The 16,887-nt window shown below is 42.6% G+C and overlaps 1 protein-coding gene across 3 annotated transcripts in view; it reads right to left on the reverse strand.

The window, feature by feature from the left end:
- Positions 1 to 16,887, reverse strand: part of LOC137534477 (oocyte zinc finger protein XlCOF6-like) — a 34,967-nt gene that overhangs the window by 12,616 nt on the left and 5,464 nt on the right. For 2 of the 3 annotated variants that reach the window (XM_068255988.1, XM_068255987.1), the window contains 6 exons: positions 14,258 to 14,315; positions 13,847 to 13,944; positions 12,406 to 12,499; positions 7,626 to 7,723; positions 7,374 to 7,485; positions 3,959 to 4,056 (listed from right to left, as the gene is read on the reverse strand). In XM_068255988.1, coding sequence (XP_068112089.1) covers positions 3,959 to 4,056; positions 7,374 to 7,485; positions 7,626 to 7,723; positions 12,406 to 12,499; positions 13,847 to 13,944; positions 14,258 to 14,291 — 534 coding nt within the window. In that variant the 5' untranslated portion in view covers positions 14,292 to 14,315. Of the gene's footprint in view, positions 1 to 3,958; positions 4,057 to 7,373; positions 7,486 to 7,596; positions 7,724 to 12,405; positions 12,500 to 13,846; positions 13,945 to 14,257; positions 14,316 to 16,887 lie in introns of those variants that run through there. The other variant, XM_068255989.1, reaches the window with a different exon arrangement.

Here is a 16,887-nt window from a genome sequence, read left to right on the forward strand (position 1 = left end):
CCAGAGTGCATTACCCTTATGCCCAATATAAGGCGTATAGCAGAAACTCCTAATACTGGCCATACATGTAATGATTGCAGAGACCCTAAAATGCCAGGACAGACCCCAACGAATGATGCCATTTTGGAAAGAGGACACCCCAAAGTATTCCGTTAGGTGCATGGTGAGTTCAAAGAATATTTTATTTTTTGTCACAAGTTAGCAGAAATTGTGTTTTTTTTTTCCACAAAATGTCATTTTCCGCTAACTTGTGACAAAAAATAAAATTTTCTATGAACTCACCATGGCCCTCATGGAATACCTTAGCGTGTATTCTTTCCAAAATTGGGTCATTTGTGGGGTTTGTTAACTGTTCTGGCAAGTGGGGGGGTGCTAAATTGTAAGTACCTCTGTAAAGCCTGAAGGTGCTCATTGGACTTTGGGCCCCTTAGCGCAGTTAGGGTGCACAAAAGTGCCACACATGTGGTACCACCGTACTCAGGAGAAGTAGTTTAATGTGTTTTGGGGTGTATTTTTACACATACCCATGCTGGGTGGGAGATATATCTCTGTAAATGGACAATTGTGTGTAAAAAAAATCAAAAGATTGTCATTTACAGAGATATTTCTCCCACCCAGCATGGGTATGTGTAAAAATACACCCCAAAACACATTATACTACTTCTCCTGAGTACGGCGATACCACATGTGTGGCACTTTTTTGCACCCTAACTGCGCTAAGGGGCCCAACGTCCAATGAGTACCTTTAGGATTTCACAGGTCATTTTGTGAAATTTCATTTCAAGACTACTCCTCACGGTTTAGGGCCCCTAAAATGCCAGGACAGTATAGGAACCCCACAAATGACCCCATTTTAGAAATTAGACACCCCAAGGTATTCCGTTAGGAGTACGGTGAGTTCATAGAAGATTTTATTTTTTGTCACAAGTTAGCGGAAATTGCTTTTTATTAGATTTTTTCACAAAGTGTCATTTTCCGCTAACTTGTGACAAAAAATAAAATCTTCTATGAACTCACCGTACTACTAACGGAATACCTTGGGGTGTCTTCTTTCTAAAATGGGGTCATTTGTGGGGTTCCTATACTGTCCTGGCATTTTAGGGGCCCTAAACCGTGAGGAGTAGTCTTGAAATGAAATTTCTCAAAATGACCCGTGAAATCCTAAAGGTACTCATTGGACTTTGGGCCTCTTAGCGCAGTTAGGGTGCAAAAAAGTGCCACACATGTGGTATCGCCGTACTAAGGAGAAGTAGTATAATGTGTTTTGGGGTGTATTTTTACACATACCCATGCTGGGTGGGAGAAATATCTCTGTAAATGGACAATTGTGTGTAAAAAAAGCAAAAGATTGTCATTTACAGAGATATTTCTAGGGAATTAGAGTATTAAAACAAAAACAAAAAAAGTATTTGGCTTGAGGAATGCCCTATAAACAATAGGAAAGTAACACAATTATGCAATGAGTAAAAGTTCATCTCGGATCCACTTTAACCATTTTACATAGAATGTGAATGATAACACAAAAACCTTTCTTTCACTTATGGTTAGTGGTTGGCTGAAGCTATTTATCATCAAACAATTGTGTCTACTCTTATTAAATCATAATCACTACACAAACTGTCCAAATGACCCTGATCAAATGTTTACATGCCCCAGTTCTTAATACCATGTATTGCCCCCTTTAACATCAATGACAGCTTGAAGTCTTCTGTGGTAGTTGTGGATGAGGCTCTTTATCATTTTTCAAAACACACAACAAGCTGCAGAATTCTCAAAAACGCATGTAAAACGCACTTTGTGTATCTCTACTGTATCTCTACTAGGGGGCAGAGGACTGTGTTTTATATACGTTTTTGATGCTTTTTTTTGTTTTCTCAAAATAAATACTGTATTTTACTCCATTGATAAAGAGAAAGTATTGAAAAAATACAAAACACAAACACATTAAAAATGCAAAAAAAACACAAATGAGAAACGCACACAAAAACGCCCTGAGAAATGATAAAAAGCGTAATGCAGAAAACATGGTTTTCCGCACAGCTTCGAGTCATCCTACCTAGAAGGAAAGAAAATGTTTGTGTTATCATTAACCTATTTTGGTTCCTGGACGTAGAAACTACGTCCAGGAACCATGCGCGCTACCGCGCGCTCCCGGGGCCGATCGCGCGCGTGCACGCGCACTCCCGGCCGCGGATTCGGTAGCCAGGGAATCAATGTATCGGGCTATGGTGCCCGATCACTTATTCCTCTCCCCCGCTGAAAAAGTGACAGCTTCTCTCGGAAGCTGCGCCTTTTCTGGCCGTTTCCTCCCCGATGCGTCACTCTAAGCATGTGTTACGCTTAGAGTGACGTCATGTAAACAAACTCATGGCCGCCATCTTGTGGCCAAAAAGTAATACTACAACTGAAAATAAAAATAAATTAAAATGAACACACATTTACATTATAAATCTATTGTTTACCTCCCACCCTCCCAAAACTACCCAAATAAAATGTTTACTATAAAAAAAAAACAAAAAAAACATTACAATAAAAAAAAAAAACATGTAAATATTTACCTAAGGGTCTAAACTTTTTAAATATCAATGTAAAGATGACATATTTCTATATTTTTTTTATTTTAAACTTGTTAATAGTGATAGATGCAAAATAGAAAAAATGCACCTTTATTTCCAAATAAAATATTGTCGCCATACATAGTGATAGGGACATAATTTTAACGGTGTAATAACCGGGACATATGGGCAAATACAATACGTGAGTTTTAATTATGGAGGCATGTATTTTATTTAAAACTATAATGGCTGAAAACTGAGAAATAATGAATTTTTCCATTTTTTTCTTATTCTTCCTGTTAAAATGCGTTTACAGTAAAGTGGCTCTTAGCAAAATGTACCCCCCAAAGAAAGCCTAATTGGTGGCGGAAAAAACATATAGATCAGTTCATTGTGATAAGTAGTGATAAAGTTATAGGCTAATGAATGGGAGGTGAACATTTCTCACGTGAAAACCACGGAACCTGAATGGGTTAATATTCTATGAAAAATCTCAAATCCAGCCAGGGTATGTAAACCTGTGAGCCTAACTGTATAACATTCTACTATATGTCATTGCGGTATCTCAGCTGTATCCTATCATTTTTTTTATTATGCAGAAGTTTTACAGTATGTACTCTCTATTGTACAACACCATGGAGAGCTAGTGCTATGTAAATCATATTGTTATTATCATTGTGTATTTAAACAGCGCTGAAATCTTCCCCAGTACTTTACAGGTTATATGGTTGTGTCACTTAAAGTGCCCATACATCTAGCAAATACACTGTAAATCGACCAAGAGTCCAACAAAAGGAGCGGCTGGGTCTCTACCTGGATTTTCGCAATAGTTGCAAATTTATTATAGTACCATAACCACAAATAACACAACATTTCAGCCTGGGGGCCTTTCTCAAGTGCTGGACTGGTGAACTCGTAGACTCCCTGGTGGACTGATTTAGCAGTTTGAGCAGCAGGTTCATTCTTTTCTGTGGACTTGTAGTCATAGCGACCAAGAGACAGCTCCCTCTCTGATCAAATCTTATCAGAGAGAGATGTGTTGGCCGGAAATCAGTCGAATCGTCGATCGAGCCTGCTTGTTGTGGCACCGATTTTCAAGAAATGTGATAAAATTATTGAATCGTAGGGTTGTTCAGGCTGCAAAATTGATAGTTGAATGGCCACCTAACAGCCCTTCACTAAAGGTCTCAATTTAATCCTTACAACTTGGGTGGAGAGAGCCAATTAACCTATCTATATGTTTTTGTGATGTGGGAGGAAATCGGAGTACCCAGAGCGAACATATGAGACAGTGACTGTGCCACCGTGCTGCCCAAATCCAAAGTACTAATAGTTGCCATTAACCATTTCTATCAACATTCCCCAAGCAATCCAGCATGGGCAGTAGGACCCTTGTAGCGTACCGTCAGTTTTTTTGTAGTAACGGAAGAATGTCCTGTGTCACGAGCTAGTGCAGTATTAATGCAACGTGTACTTCTCCTTAGCCTTCTATAGCTTCCATCTGTAAACCATAAGATAAAGACGATTATTTCTGTTCTCGTACAACAGACTGAGATGCTGTACAAACTGCCTCTTGCTCTGCTACAAGTCACCTCCTGTAACCCCATTACTTCTAACATGGCATCTGACTCTCTCACTGGACACACATTAGCTTCCCATTACTTCTAATTGGGACTGATGTCTGCTTACTCCCCCACTAGCCACATACTTTTTCCCCATTACTTCTAATAGGGGCTGATGGGTCCTGACTGCCCCACTGCACAAATACTGTCTCCCCATTACTTTTAATAGGGGCTGATGTCTCCTGACTCCCCCACTTGGCACATACTGCCTCCCCATTACTTCTAATAGGTGCGGATGTCCCCTGACTCCCCCATTGAGCACATATTGTCTCCCCATTACTTCTAATAGGGGCTGATGTCTCCTGACTCCTCACTGGCCACATACTGTCTCCCTATTACTTCTAATAGGGGCTGATGTCTCCTGACTCCCCCACTGGCCACATACTGTCTCCCCATTACTTCTAATAGGGGCTGATGTCTCCTGACTCCCCCACTGGGCACATACTGTCTCCCCATTACTTCTAATAGGGGCTGATGTCTCCTGACTCCCCCACTGGGCACATACTGTGTCCACATTGCTCACGGATGTTGGTGGATGAGGGGATTGTTGTAGTTACTAAAAAGGTAGAATGGGTGACTCTTTTCTGCATTTAGTAAATATTCTTCACCTGTGCTGATTTCTGGAGGAATATTCCCCATTACTTCTAATAGGGGCTGATGGGTCCTGACTGCCCCACTGCACAAATACTGTCTCCCCATTACTTTTAATAGGGGCTGATGTCTCCTGACTCCCCCACTTGGCACATACTGTCTCCCCATTACTTCTAATAGGGGCTGATGTCTCCTGACTCCCCACTGGGCACATACTGTCTCCCCATTACTTCTAATAGGGGCTGATGTCTCCTGACTCCCCCACTAGCCACATACTGTCTCCCCATTACTTCTAATAGGGGCTGATGTCTCCTGACTCCCCCCCCCCCCCTGGGCACATACTGTCTCCTCATTTTAAAATGGGCTGATGGCTCCTGACTCCCCCCCCCCCCCCCCTGGGCACATACTGTCTCCCCATTACTTCTAATAGGGGCTGATGTCTCCTGATTCCCCCACTGGTCACATACTGTCTCCCCATTACTTCTAATAGGGGCTGGTGTCTCCTGACTCCCCTACTGGGCACATACTGTCTCCCCATTACTTCTAATAGGGGCTGATGTCTCCTGACTCCTCCACTGGCCACATACTGTCTCCTGATTACTTCTAATAGGGGCTGATGTCTCCTGACTCCCCCACTGGCCACATACTGTCTCCCCATTACGTCTAATAGGGGCTGATGTCTCCCGACTCCCCCACTGGGCACATAATGTCTCCCCATTACTTCTAATAGGGGCTGATGTCTCCTGACTCCCCCACTGGGCACATACTGTCTCTCCATTACTACTAATAGGGGCTGTCTCCTGACTCCCCCACTGGGCAAATACTGTCTCCCCATTACTACTAATAGGGGCTGATGTCTCCTGACTCCCCACTGGGCACATACTGTCTCCCCATTACTTCTAATAGGGGCTGATGTCTCCTGACTCCCCCCCCCCCCCTGGGCACATACTGTCTCCCCATTACTTCTAATAGGGGCTGATGTCTCCTGATTCCCCCACTGGTCACATACTGTCTCCCCATTACTTCTAATAGGGGCTGGTGTCTCCTGACTCCCCTACTGGGCACATACTGTCTCCCCATTACTTCTAATAGGGGCTGATGTCTCCTGACTCCTCCACTGGCCACATACTGTCTCCTGATTACTTCTAATAGGGGCTGATGTCTCCTGACTCCCCCACTGGCCACATACTGTCTCCCCATTACGTCTAATAGGGGCTGATGTCTCCCGACTCCCCCACTGGGCACATAATGTCTCCCCATTACTTCTAATAGGGGCTGATGTCTCCTGACTCCCCCACTGGGCACATACTGTCTCTCCATTACTACTAATAGGGGCTGTCTCCTGACTCCCCCACTGGGCACATACTGTCTCCCCATTACTACTAATAGGGGCTGATGTCTCCTGACTCCCCACTGGGCACATACTGTCTCCCCATTACTTCTAATAGGGGCTGATGTCTCCTGACTCCCCCCCCCCCCCCTGGGCACATACTGTCTCCTTATTACTTCTAATAGGGGCTGATGTCTCCCGACTCCCCCACTGGCCACATACTGTCTCCCAATTACTTCTAATAGGGGCTGATGTCTCCTGACTCCCCCACTGGGCACATACTGTCTCTCCATTACTACTAATAGGGGCTGTCTCCTGACTCCTCCACTGGCCACATACTGTCTCCCCATTACTTCTAATAGGGGCTGATGTCTCCTGACTCCCCCACTGGGCACATACTGTCTCTCCATTACTACTAATAGGGGCTGTCTCCTGACTCCCCCACTGGGCACATACTGTCTCCCCATTACTACTAATAGGGGCTGATGTCTCCTGACTCCCCCACTGGCCACATACTGTCTCCCCATTACTACTAATAGGGGCTGATGTCTCCTGACTCCCCCACTGGCCACATCCTGTCTCCCCATTACTTCTAATAGGGGCTGATGTCTCCTGACTCCCCCACTGGCCACATACTGTCTCCCCATTACTACTAATAGGGGCTGATGTCTCCTGACTCCCCACTGGGCACATACTGTCTCCCCATTACTTCTAATAGGGCCTGATGTCTCCTGACTCCCCACTGGGCACATACTGTCTCCCCATTACTTCTAATAGGGGCTGATGGCTCCTGACTCCCCACTGGGCACATACTGTCTCCCCATTACTTCTAATAGGAGCTGATGTTTCCTGACTCCCCCACTGGCACACACTGTCTCCCCATTACATCTAATAGGGGCTGATGTCTCCTGACTCACCCACTGGGCACATACTGTCTCCTCATTACTTCTAATATGGGCTGATGCCTCCTGTCTCCCCCACTGGGCACATACTGTCTCCCCATTACTTCTAATAGGGACTGATGTCTCCTGACTCCCCCACTGGGCACATACTGTCTCCCCATTACTTCTAATAGGGGCTGATGTCTCCTGACTCCCCCACTGGCCACATACTGTCTCCCCATTACTTCTAATAGGGGCTGATGTCTCCTGACTCCCCCACTGGGCACATACTGTGTCCACATTGCTCACGGATGTTGGTGGATGAGGGGATTGTTGTAGTTACTAAAAAGGTAGAATGGGTGACTCTTTTCTGCATTTAGTAAACATTCTTCACCTGTGCTGATTTCTGGAGGAATATTCCCCTCTTTAGACGACTCCTCGCCCTCTGGGTAAGTCTCTTCCTCGTCATCTTTCACCTCTACTTTAATAGTAATTATATTGTCATCCTAGATAAAAACAAACCATAAAGAACATCAAGGTAAGAAAAAGGAAGCTCGGCCTTGTTCAAATTCTAAAAAGCCACTGCAAAAGTCACATGACCCAAATGCACTACTGACTATAGGATACAGTCCCAAGTTCCACATACTGGATCATCATCTGAGTTATCTTCATCTTCTTCTGCAAAATCCTGGGAATACAGAGGACTGCTATATCTCTGTGCTGGACTTCTGCTACTGGATCCATCTGTAGGAAAACACAAGCAATCATAAAATAATAATAATACAATTATTTTCCTCTTAAAGCGGACCTGAACTGAAAACTTCCTCTCTGCTCTAAAAGATAAGCATCAGCATAATAATATTTAAACAAAAACAATTCTTTGTTACAGCTGATACAAATCCTATAATAAATCTGCATTGTTTCTGCTTCCTGCTTTCATAGAAGCAGATATATTGTTAACGTCCTGCGCTTTCAAAAGAGCTTATCTGAGCTTATATGCCGCGTCAGTCAGATGACACGGGGAGATATCAGCTTACAACTTTTGATTAGACACAGACACAGGGGGAATTAGACTGGATAAACGTTCTAAATACATAAAGGGTGTATTTCTCTCTGTTTTCCTTCTGTCCTGTGCAAGAGTTCTGGTTCACTTTAAAAATTAAAAGAACAGGTGCCCACATATTATCTTGTCTACTGATTTTGGCAACCTCCTATTAAAAATCTGTTTACTTTCCTGGTGAGAATGAACTACTATTGAAAAGCTGTGAGTCTTGCCTTTAAAGGACAACTGAAGTTAGAGGCATATGGAGGCTGCCATATTTCTTTCTTTCTAAACAATACTAGATGTCTGGCTATCCTGCTGATCCTCTGTCTCTAATACTTGTAGCCATAGCCCCTGAACAAGCATGCAGCAGATCAGGTGTTTCTGACATTATTGTCAGATCTGACAAGATTAGCTGCATGCTTGCTTCTGGTGTGATTTAGACACAACTGCAGCCAAATAGAACAGCAGGGCTGCCAGGAAACTGGTACTGCTTAAAAGGAAATACATATGGCAGCCTCCGTATACCTCTTACTTCAGTTGTCCTTTAACCACTTACTGCACCAGGTGCAGTATAATCACGTCCTGGAAAACTTCACTTGAAGTCCCAGGTACGCGATAATTAGTCAATGGGAGCAGGCGGCCGCAGCTACCGTTACTGCCGGTTAGCGGGGACATCAATGAATGGGAACGCAGTAAATGTAAGTCCCCATTCCAATGAATTTTCCTGTTATTGTGCACACATAACTTCCGATTCACGTCCTTACATAAGTGAATCGGAAATTATGACTGAGGACATCTTGTGGCCAAATAGTAAAACTACATCAAAAAGCATTTTATTCAATAAAAATACCTACATTTACATCTAAAATTAACAATTTCCCTCCCACACTTCCCATAGTACCAAAACACACACCATATATATGTATAAAATTACATAAAAATACATAAATAGTTGCCTTAGGGACTGAACTTTTTAATAGGTATGTGACAAGGGCATAAAACTGATTTTTTAATTTGCGGGCTTATAATTAGTGATGGATGCAAAACTGAAAAAATGCACCTTTATTTCCAAATAAAATATTGCAACTAACATTGAACTAGGGAATTATTTTAAACGTTGCAATAACCAGGACAAATGGGAAAATAAAATGTGTGGGTTTTATACACAATAAAACATTTTATTTTAACACTCTAATGGTCGAAAACCGACATTTTTTTCTCATTATTTCAATTAAAATGTGTTTAGAATAAAATAATTCTTAGCATAATGTACCTCCCAAAGAAAGCCTAATTGGTGGCGAACAAAACAAGCTATAGATCAAGTCGTTGTGATTAAGTTATTGGCGAAAGAATGGGAGGAGTGCTGACAGGTGAAAATTGCTCTGGTCCTAAAGAGGTAAAAACCCTCAGTGGTCAAGTGGTTAATTGGCACCAATTTCCGATTCGGTTGAAACAAAGTGTCCCCTCTTAGGCCACATACAGACATCAGACCATAGTCTTTGGAAAATGAAAGATCACAGACCAATCTTACCACCCTTCCTGTAGTATAAGAGCCATACTCTACACAGTCTTTTCTATGGAGCTGAACTCCACATGAGAAAAAAATCATTGCAAGATACTGCACACACAGAAGCTGTACAGACACAAAAGATCAGTATCTGCAAAAGATCTGTTCCTGCCAAAAATCCATTCCTGCAAATTGCAATGATAGTCTATGAGATCTGCAGATCATCATACACACATGATTTAACTGACATTCATCTGCAGATCTGCAGATCTGAAAATCCATCATGGTGGATCTGATCTGCAGATGAATGTCAGCTAAATCATGTGTGTATGATGATCTGCAGATCTCAGACTATCATTGCAATTTGCAGGAATGGATTTTTGGCAGGAACAGATCTTTTGCAGATACTGATCTTTTGTGTCTGTACAGCATCTGTGTGTGCAGCATCTTGCAATGATTTTTTTCTGATGTGGAGTTCAGCTCCATAGAAAAGACTGTGTAGAGTATGGCTCTTATACTACAGGAAGGGTGGTAAGATTGGTCTGTGATCTTTCATTTTCCAAAGACTATGGTCTGATGTCTGTATGTGGCCTTAGACCTGTTCATATTAAGCTCAAGGAGATGCATACAGCAGGTTTGATTACTATACTCAAATTTAGAATCGAGGATATAGCGGTAGACTTCTTTTATAAAAGGAAGCCTGGATCATAACGAATTCTGAGGCTCTGGGACCCTTGCGTCTAAATTATAAAAATTATCTTGGGTGCCTCCTGAATCCAAAGTGAAATCACACAATTATAAAGTAGAGTTTCTAAGTCCCTCAACTGGATCCAGGAATTCAATTTTTGGGGGTGAACATTTTGGGGAGTGATGGATGCAAAACTGAAAAAATGCACCTTTATTTCCAAATAAAATATTGCAACTACACATTCAATAACCATTAATTATCAATTTATTACTGTGTTGGTAATAAGGCAGTTTTTCAATCACTGCCTCACAAGTAAGAGGCCTGGGTAGTGGCAATTTAGGAACAGTAAGGGTGCATACTGTTTATATGCTGAATATGTAATACGGAATACCACTCTGAAGGCTGAAACTGATGAAGAATTGTAGAACCTGATCATGAATGTCAAACAAGAAAGTGCCAAAGCTGGTCTACTGATTAAAGTGTACCCAGGCCGAAGCTCGGGTACAAAATTGGATACTTACCTAAGGTGAAGGAAGCCTCAGGATCCTATTGAGGCTTTCTTCTCTACTGTAAGGACCCCCATCACTGAGCCCCCTCCCCCTCCCGAAGATTAGCGACAATGCACTGTCACTTATCATATCGAGCCGCACAGCTCCTCTTCTCGATTTATGGATGTGCATTAGATGTGCGGGACCGCCCGCGCATGGGCAGTAAGCCAGAGCAGAGGGCTCCATGCTACTGCGCATGCAAGAACGTGTAATACGCATCTATGAATCAGGAAGTAGTGCTGTGTGGCCCCAATGTGGAAGGGGTCGCGTTCAGCAACAGGAGGATTCAGACAAGCGAGGGAAGCTTCAACAGGATCCCGAGGATTCCCTCTGTTCAGGGTAAGGACTTGTTTAGAACCCGAGCTTCGACGCGGGTTAACTTTAACATCAAGAAAACTAAAGTCATGTAATTTGCTCCAATGAACCATCTACAAATAGATGGGGAAAAAATAGAAATAACAGATTTCATCTTCCTGGGACCAAAGATCTCTGGAGATGGTGTCTGTAGCCATGAGATAAAGAGATGATTGTTACTTGGGAGGAAAACTATGGCAAATTTGAACAAGATACTAAAGGATAAAGATGTCACTTTACAAATGAAGAACAGGAGAGTTAAAGCTATGGTCTTCACAGTAGTAACATATGGCTTTGAAAGTTGGACTATAAATCAGGTCATTCATAGAAAAATGGATGCTTTTGAATTGTGGATGAGGAGAGAGCTACTGAGAGTTTCCTGGACTGCTAGAAGATCTACCAGTCAATACTGAAAGAAATAAGGCAAGAGGGTTCACTAGAATACTACTATTAAAACTCTAATACTTCGGTCACAAAATGAGAAGACCAGAATCTTCTCAGCGCACAGTTGAGTCGATCTGCCAGGTTGATTGCTGGGCGACGTCAGGGAGCATCGGAAGCCACTGTACACACACTGGATTCTCTGCAGAAACAGTCATATCAGCCGCCTTGGACAAGTTCCATCTAGCGTGCGTAGAAGGCTGAAGCCTGCATATTAGTTTATTTGGGGTTGACAAGCCCACTTTAATTGAGTCCTCTGCAAACTCTGCTCCTAATTAACTTGTTAAGGATGATGCTAGTTGAAATCTACACCCTGTTTTGATGCTGATGTGGCTGCCAGGGCATAGGTTTCAGCTCACCGATGCTGCACATTCTCACCAAACTCGCCGCTGTTTCCCCGCTTCAGCTTACTCGCTCTGCCGTCTCTATAACAGCAGAGCCCTGTGAGCCAGTCAGGAGCCGATTTCATTGGCTCCTGACCCTGTTTATCAATGTAAGCAACTCCCATTGGCTTACATTGATAGATATGGCCTGGAACCAATGAAAGCGGTTCCTGATCAGCTTACAGAACTCAGCCGTCATAGAGACGGCAGAATGGGTGGCCTAAGGTTCCCGGCATGCGGCGTGGACAGCGATTGCGGCGGCGATTAGTCGGTATTCCGCCGTTTCTTTTACCAGTGGTCTCTGGTCCTTAAGGAGGCAGAGACCGCTGGTACTTAAGTGAATAACCAGACAAAATAAATCCTTCAGAAAGAAAGCAAATTATGTTTCTAGAAAAGTGCATTATTTTACGGGGCAAATTATGATTTTTATAAGCAGACCCCCATAGTGTTTCCACCTCACCTGGAAAATTGTCTCCTTCAACTGACACCTCGTTATGGTCCTCACACATCTCTTCATCTTCAGGCTCAACTTTGATAACAATCAAGTTACCACTCTAGAAAAGTCAAAAAGTTAGAGAGATTTAAGGTCCACCTAAATCCAGACCTTTACAAAGCAAATTCTAATAGTAGCAACATCGATAAGCAAGTGTGAACAGGGCAAAAAAACATGTGATGGACAACCACCAGGGGTAGTATAGTAAACACCACTGCCAGCAATCTTCCAGGACAGATACTGTGAGGATAATCAGATGCTGCTTAGTTGATTGAATAGCAGTCTATGCTACGTACTCCTTCCCTTATCCCACATGAGGTAGTGAGGGAGGTACTGAAAGGTGGTGCTAATAATTTGCTACAGTTGTCTCCACAAGAGAGAGCAGTGGGAGGAGCTGGACAGGGTGAAGTGATCTGCTTTGTGCTATGGAAGCAGCCACCACTCTCCTAGCAGCATCATGTCTTGTGCAACAAGTCATTTGGGATAGCATCTGGAATAGCTGCATCAAATATGCCAATAGTATAAGCAATAGTATAGGTTCCATACTCGCCAATACGAACAATGAAACATAAAATAAAGAAAACTCAATGAAACATATGGGAGGGTGAACTTTGCGTTTAAGTAGGTAGTTTTTAAAGTATGTTTAAATGACCACACACACATACACGCACGCACACACACATCCATTTCCCAGTATTTGTATGCCTGATTACGCAGCTCTGTTCACAATGCGAAAATGTATGACATGCAAACAGGATTTAGCAGACTCAGATGATGTAGGAGGAGTAAAGAGAATTGTTCAGGCAAGACATTAGCAAAAGCAGATGAGTCTAGTCTGTATTTCCCTGAAGCTCCAAGAGCAGAAATCAGGACCAGACAAAGGATAGAAGACACTCAAACAGCAAAGTGTGAAAAACTATTTATAATAATAATAATAATAATAATAAGATATTGGTTTTCAGCCTGTCCATGTGAAAGGCAATACTTCTTATTTCTATCTATCTTATTTCTCTGACTGAAGATAAACTTTAAAGTAGGGACAAGCCTAATAGTAGGGGAGGAATTTCCAGAAAATGGAAGCAGCCTTGGTGAAAGTCTTGTAGCCATCCACTGGAAGAAGTTATGAGTGAAGACATTAGTCGGTAACTGGAGGAAAAGAGCGAGCAGTTAGTGGGAGAGGAGCACCATATGTGGAGAGGCGAAGAGGATAGAAAGAGCATAAGCTAGATGTATGGTAGTCTCTAGGGACAGCAAGTGATCTAACATTGGATATGTTTGCCCAGGTGAAAGCAGCAAGACCATGAGATGTTCAGGATATGAGGACTGAAGACAAATAAAGTTATGAGATCAATAAAGTCTAAGCGAAAGTCACACTGACAACGTGGCTTGCAATTTAGTAAGACTGTACCTGATTATATCGCTGAAGGTCGCTATCCTCTTGCATAGAACTCCGGGAATAACAAGGATTGTCCCTGGTCCCTGGTGAACTTCTATTTCTTCGTCCACCTGTAGGAAACGCAAATTGGTTAGGTGCATAGTTGTTATGTCTTTATATCAGGGGATAGGTGTATCCAGGTGAATCCTCCATATTGCTCTCCAGAAATAATAATAGGGATGCTAATTTACAAAGATGAGGCAAATTTGTTCAATTTGCATGCAGATTGGAATCTGGCTAGTCCACAGCTGCACTTCATTGTTCCAGTTCCAAGGCTGCATTCAATTTGCAACAAATTTTGCACCAACTTAGAAAATTAGCATCTAATTTATCATCTCTACTGTTCTCCCCTTTATGTGAAATACTACTGAGGTCTCTACTTACCTGAAGATGGGAGGGGGTGCTGATTCTCCATCATAATGATTAACCATGAAGTGTTGGTCTGCAGAAAACAAATTTCAGTTGAAGAGGTACTGTAGTGAAAGTAACACTTATTATAGCTTATTATTTTTTTGTACAATATTTATAATTTAGTTAATGTTTGCCTATTGTAAAAACTTTCCTCACCCAGAATTACCGGTACATTCTGAAATTTATTACAGGTGGCGACATTTTTAGTCCTGTCAGGTGCAGCTCTGTGGCACATTTGTTTCTGAGAATTCGGAAGCCAGTGAAAAATGCTCTCATGCGGTTTTCGATAGTGACTTTTCCATTGTCTATGAATAGCTGTGAATGAGTACTGAATCATTGTTTTACCTCTTTCAATGTAAACATTCTCTTCTAGGGACACCAAGAGGCAGAGATAGCCTTTTAGTGTCTGAGGCAAATGTGAAATATTACATAACGATCTCAAGCACTGCAGGTAATCTAATTAGCAGAATTTGCAGAAACCATGGCGGACACCTCCATGAAACCGAGCCAGCATAATCTGCAGCATAATAGGGTGAGATGACACTGTGCGCAGGAGAAACAATGTTTTAGATCGTGTCTGTGTGGGTTTCCTCTGGCCACTCTGGTTTCCTCCCACATGTAAAAAACATACAGATAAGCTAAATTGGCTTCCCCCCTAAATTGTTCCAAGACTATGATGGACATATGACCATGATAAGAATTAGATTGTGAGCTCCTCTGAGGGAAAGTTAGAGACCAGACTATATACTCTGTACAGTGCTGCAAAAGATGTCAGTGCTATATAAATAATAATAAAAAGTTGGTATCCTGAATAATTTACTACATTTAATATATGTCATTTCTGTGCATCTTTCATAATAATAAAAACTGAGTTTTAAAAACCAGCATGCATCATTGGTCAAATGGTGAGACTAATCTGGGATCTTATTTGGTTCTCCAGTAATGCAGAGACGCTCAGGCATTTGAGGGCTATCCAGTAGAAGTAGAAATATTTTCTCAGACTATTGGCTTTATGTGACAGCTCAGCTTCAGGCATGATTAGGTAGGTCAGATTTCATATTTTTGATGCCTGTAAGAATCCTGAGGAACAGTATTCTAAAATGCAAAGCCAAAAAGAGTGGACTATCCCTTCACTTTAAATCTTAAAGGGCACCACACAATGAGAGAATGAGATGAGAGAAAGACCTCCAAAATGGACCTCTGTACTCTTAAGTATAGAAACACTTCTTGTGACCCAAACCCTTCAGTAATAGACAAGACAAGACATAGTACATTTATAATGCGCTTTTCTCCTGGCAGACTCAAACTGTCAGGAACCGGCCCGCGGCACGCCTGCGTATACGGTTCCCGACTGCGGGTTTGACCAGATTAAGCGGGGAACAGCCTTATTTAAGCTACAAACAAGGCTGGAACCCCTCAAACACTTCCCACTGCCACCACTAGCTGTTCGCTAGACTCTTCCACTCTGCTGTTGAGTCCTCAGCGCGCACTCCGCGTTTTCGTATTCGGGTCAGCTTTGCGCTTAGGCCGAATACGGGAATGCCACGCACCCACACACACACACACAGTTGCAATCTTACACTGTCGTGAAGCGAAAACCCACTAACAGTCGTTCCGAACGATACTGTTAGCCACTCTGCTGTCGCTACTTGCACTGGCGTTGTTCGTACGTTGGGTCAGCTGCGCGCTTAGGCCAACGTATGACAAACGCCCCCACACAAAATGCAATTACAATTTCATACGGTAGTGTTGCTCAAGCGTACAATTAGGCATGAACTTATACACGGTTACACTTCAGTATCCTTTAGGCTATGAGTGTTAGTTTAGTACGGCAGAAGTCAAGCTTATTAAATAATAATTTAATATTCCAGAAAAACATAGAACAGTGCAGAACTTAATATATACAAAAGATTACAAAAAACAAAGTAAAAATAGTTACAAGATAAAAGTTACAAAGATAACACACACGGATATTTGCGTAAAATAAAATTGGGGATTAAAAAAACGTTACCAACTTGAAGGTCTCAACGTTGTCGGCAGGAGCATGCCGCTTGTTCGACCAGAAGTCGAGATCAACTCTAGCTATGTGCTAACTCCAAGAGCAGATACCGGTGGCTTTCCTGGGTCAGCTTAAATAGTCTGAAGTGTCCCCTGGGGCATTTAATGTCCAGCCCCCAGGAACTAATGCACTTTCCCCGTTTCTGACATCACCGAACGCTTGTCATAATCTTGAGAACAACAAATATCCTGTTGACATGTGTTAGTCTTTTCCTGACTAGGCTTGCTTTGTGTATTGAGACAATGGGCCGTCTCCTGAGTTCAAAAAGCCAGGCAGATAATCCCATTAGCAGAAACTCAAAGCCCTTCATATGGTCAAGACAATACCCACTTCCTTGCCTATTGAAGGGGACTGGTCCATTCACTGAAGACAATGGCAGCTGTCTACACTAATACAAAAGATCACAGCATACAGTTCCTCTGGACAGCCAGAAACAGGTAATGAGGTTCCCTTTGTCTGTCTATTGACACCACACACAATCACATTAATAGTCCATGAAGCTAGCTGCCACTATCTTCAAGTCATACTGGCTGACCTCCACCTC

This window comes from Hyperolius riggenbachi, chromosome 10 (assembly GCF_040937935.1).
Source record: "Hyperolius riggenbachi isolate aHypRig1 chromosome 10, aHypRig1.pri, whole genome shotgun sequence".
NCBI lineage: Eukaryota > Metazoa > Chordata > Amphibia > Anura > Hyperoliidae > Hyperolius > Hyperolius riggenbachi.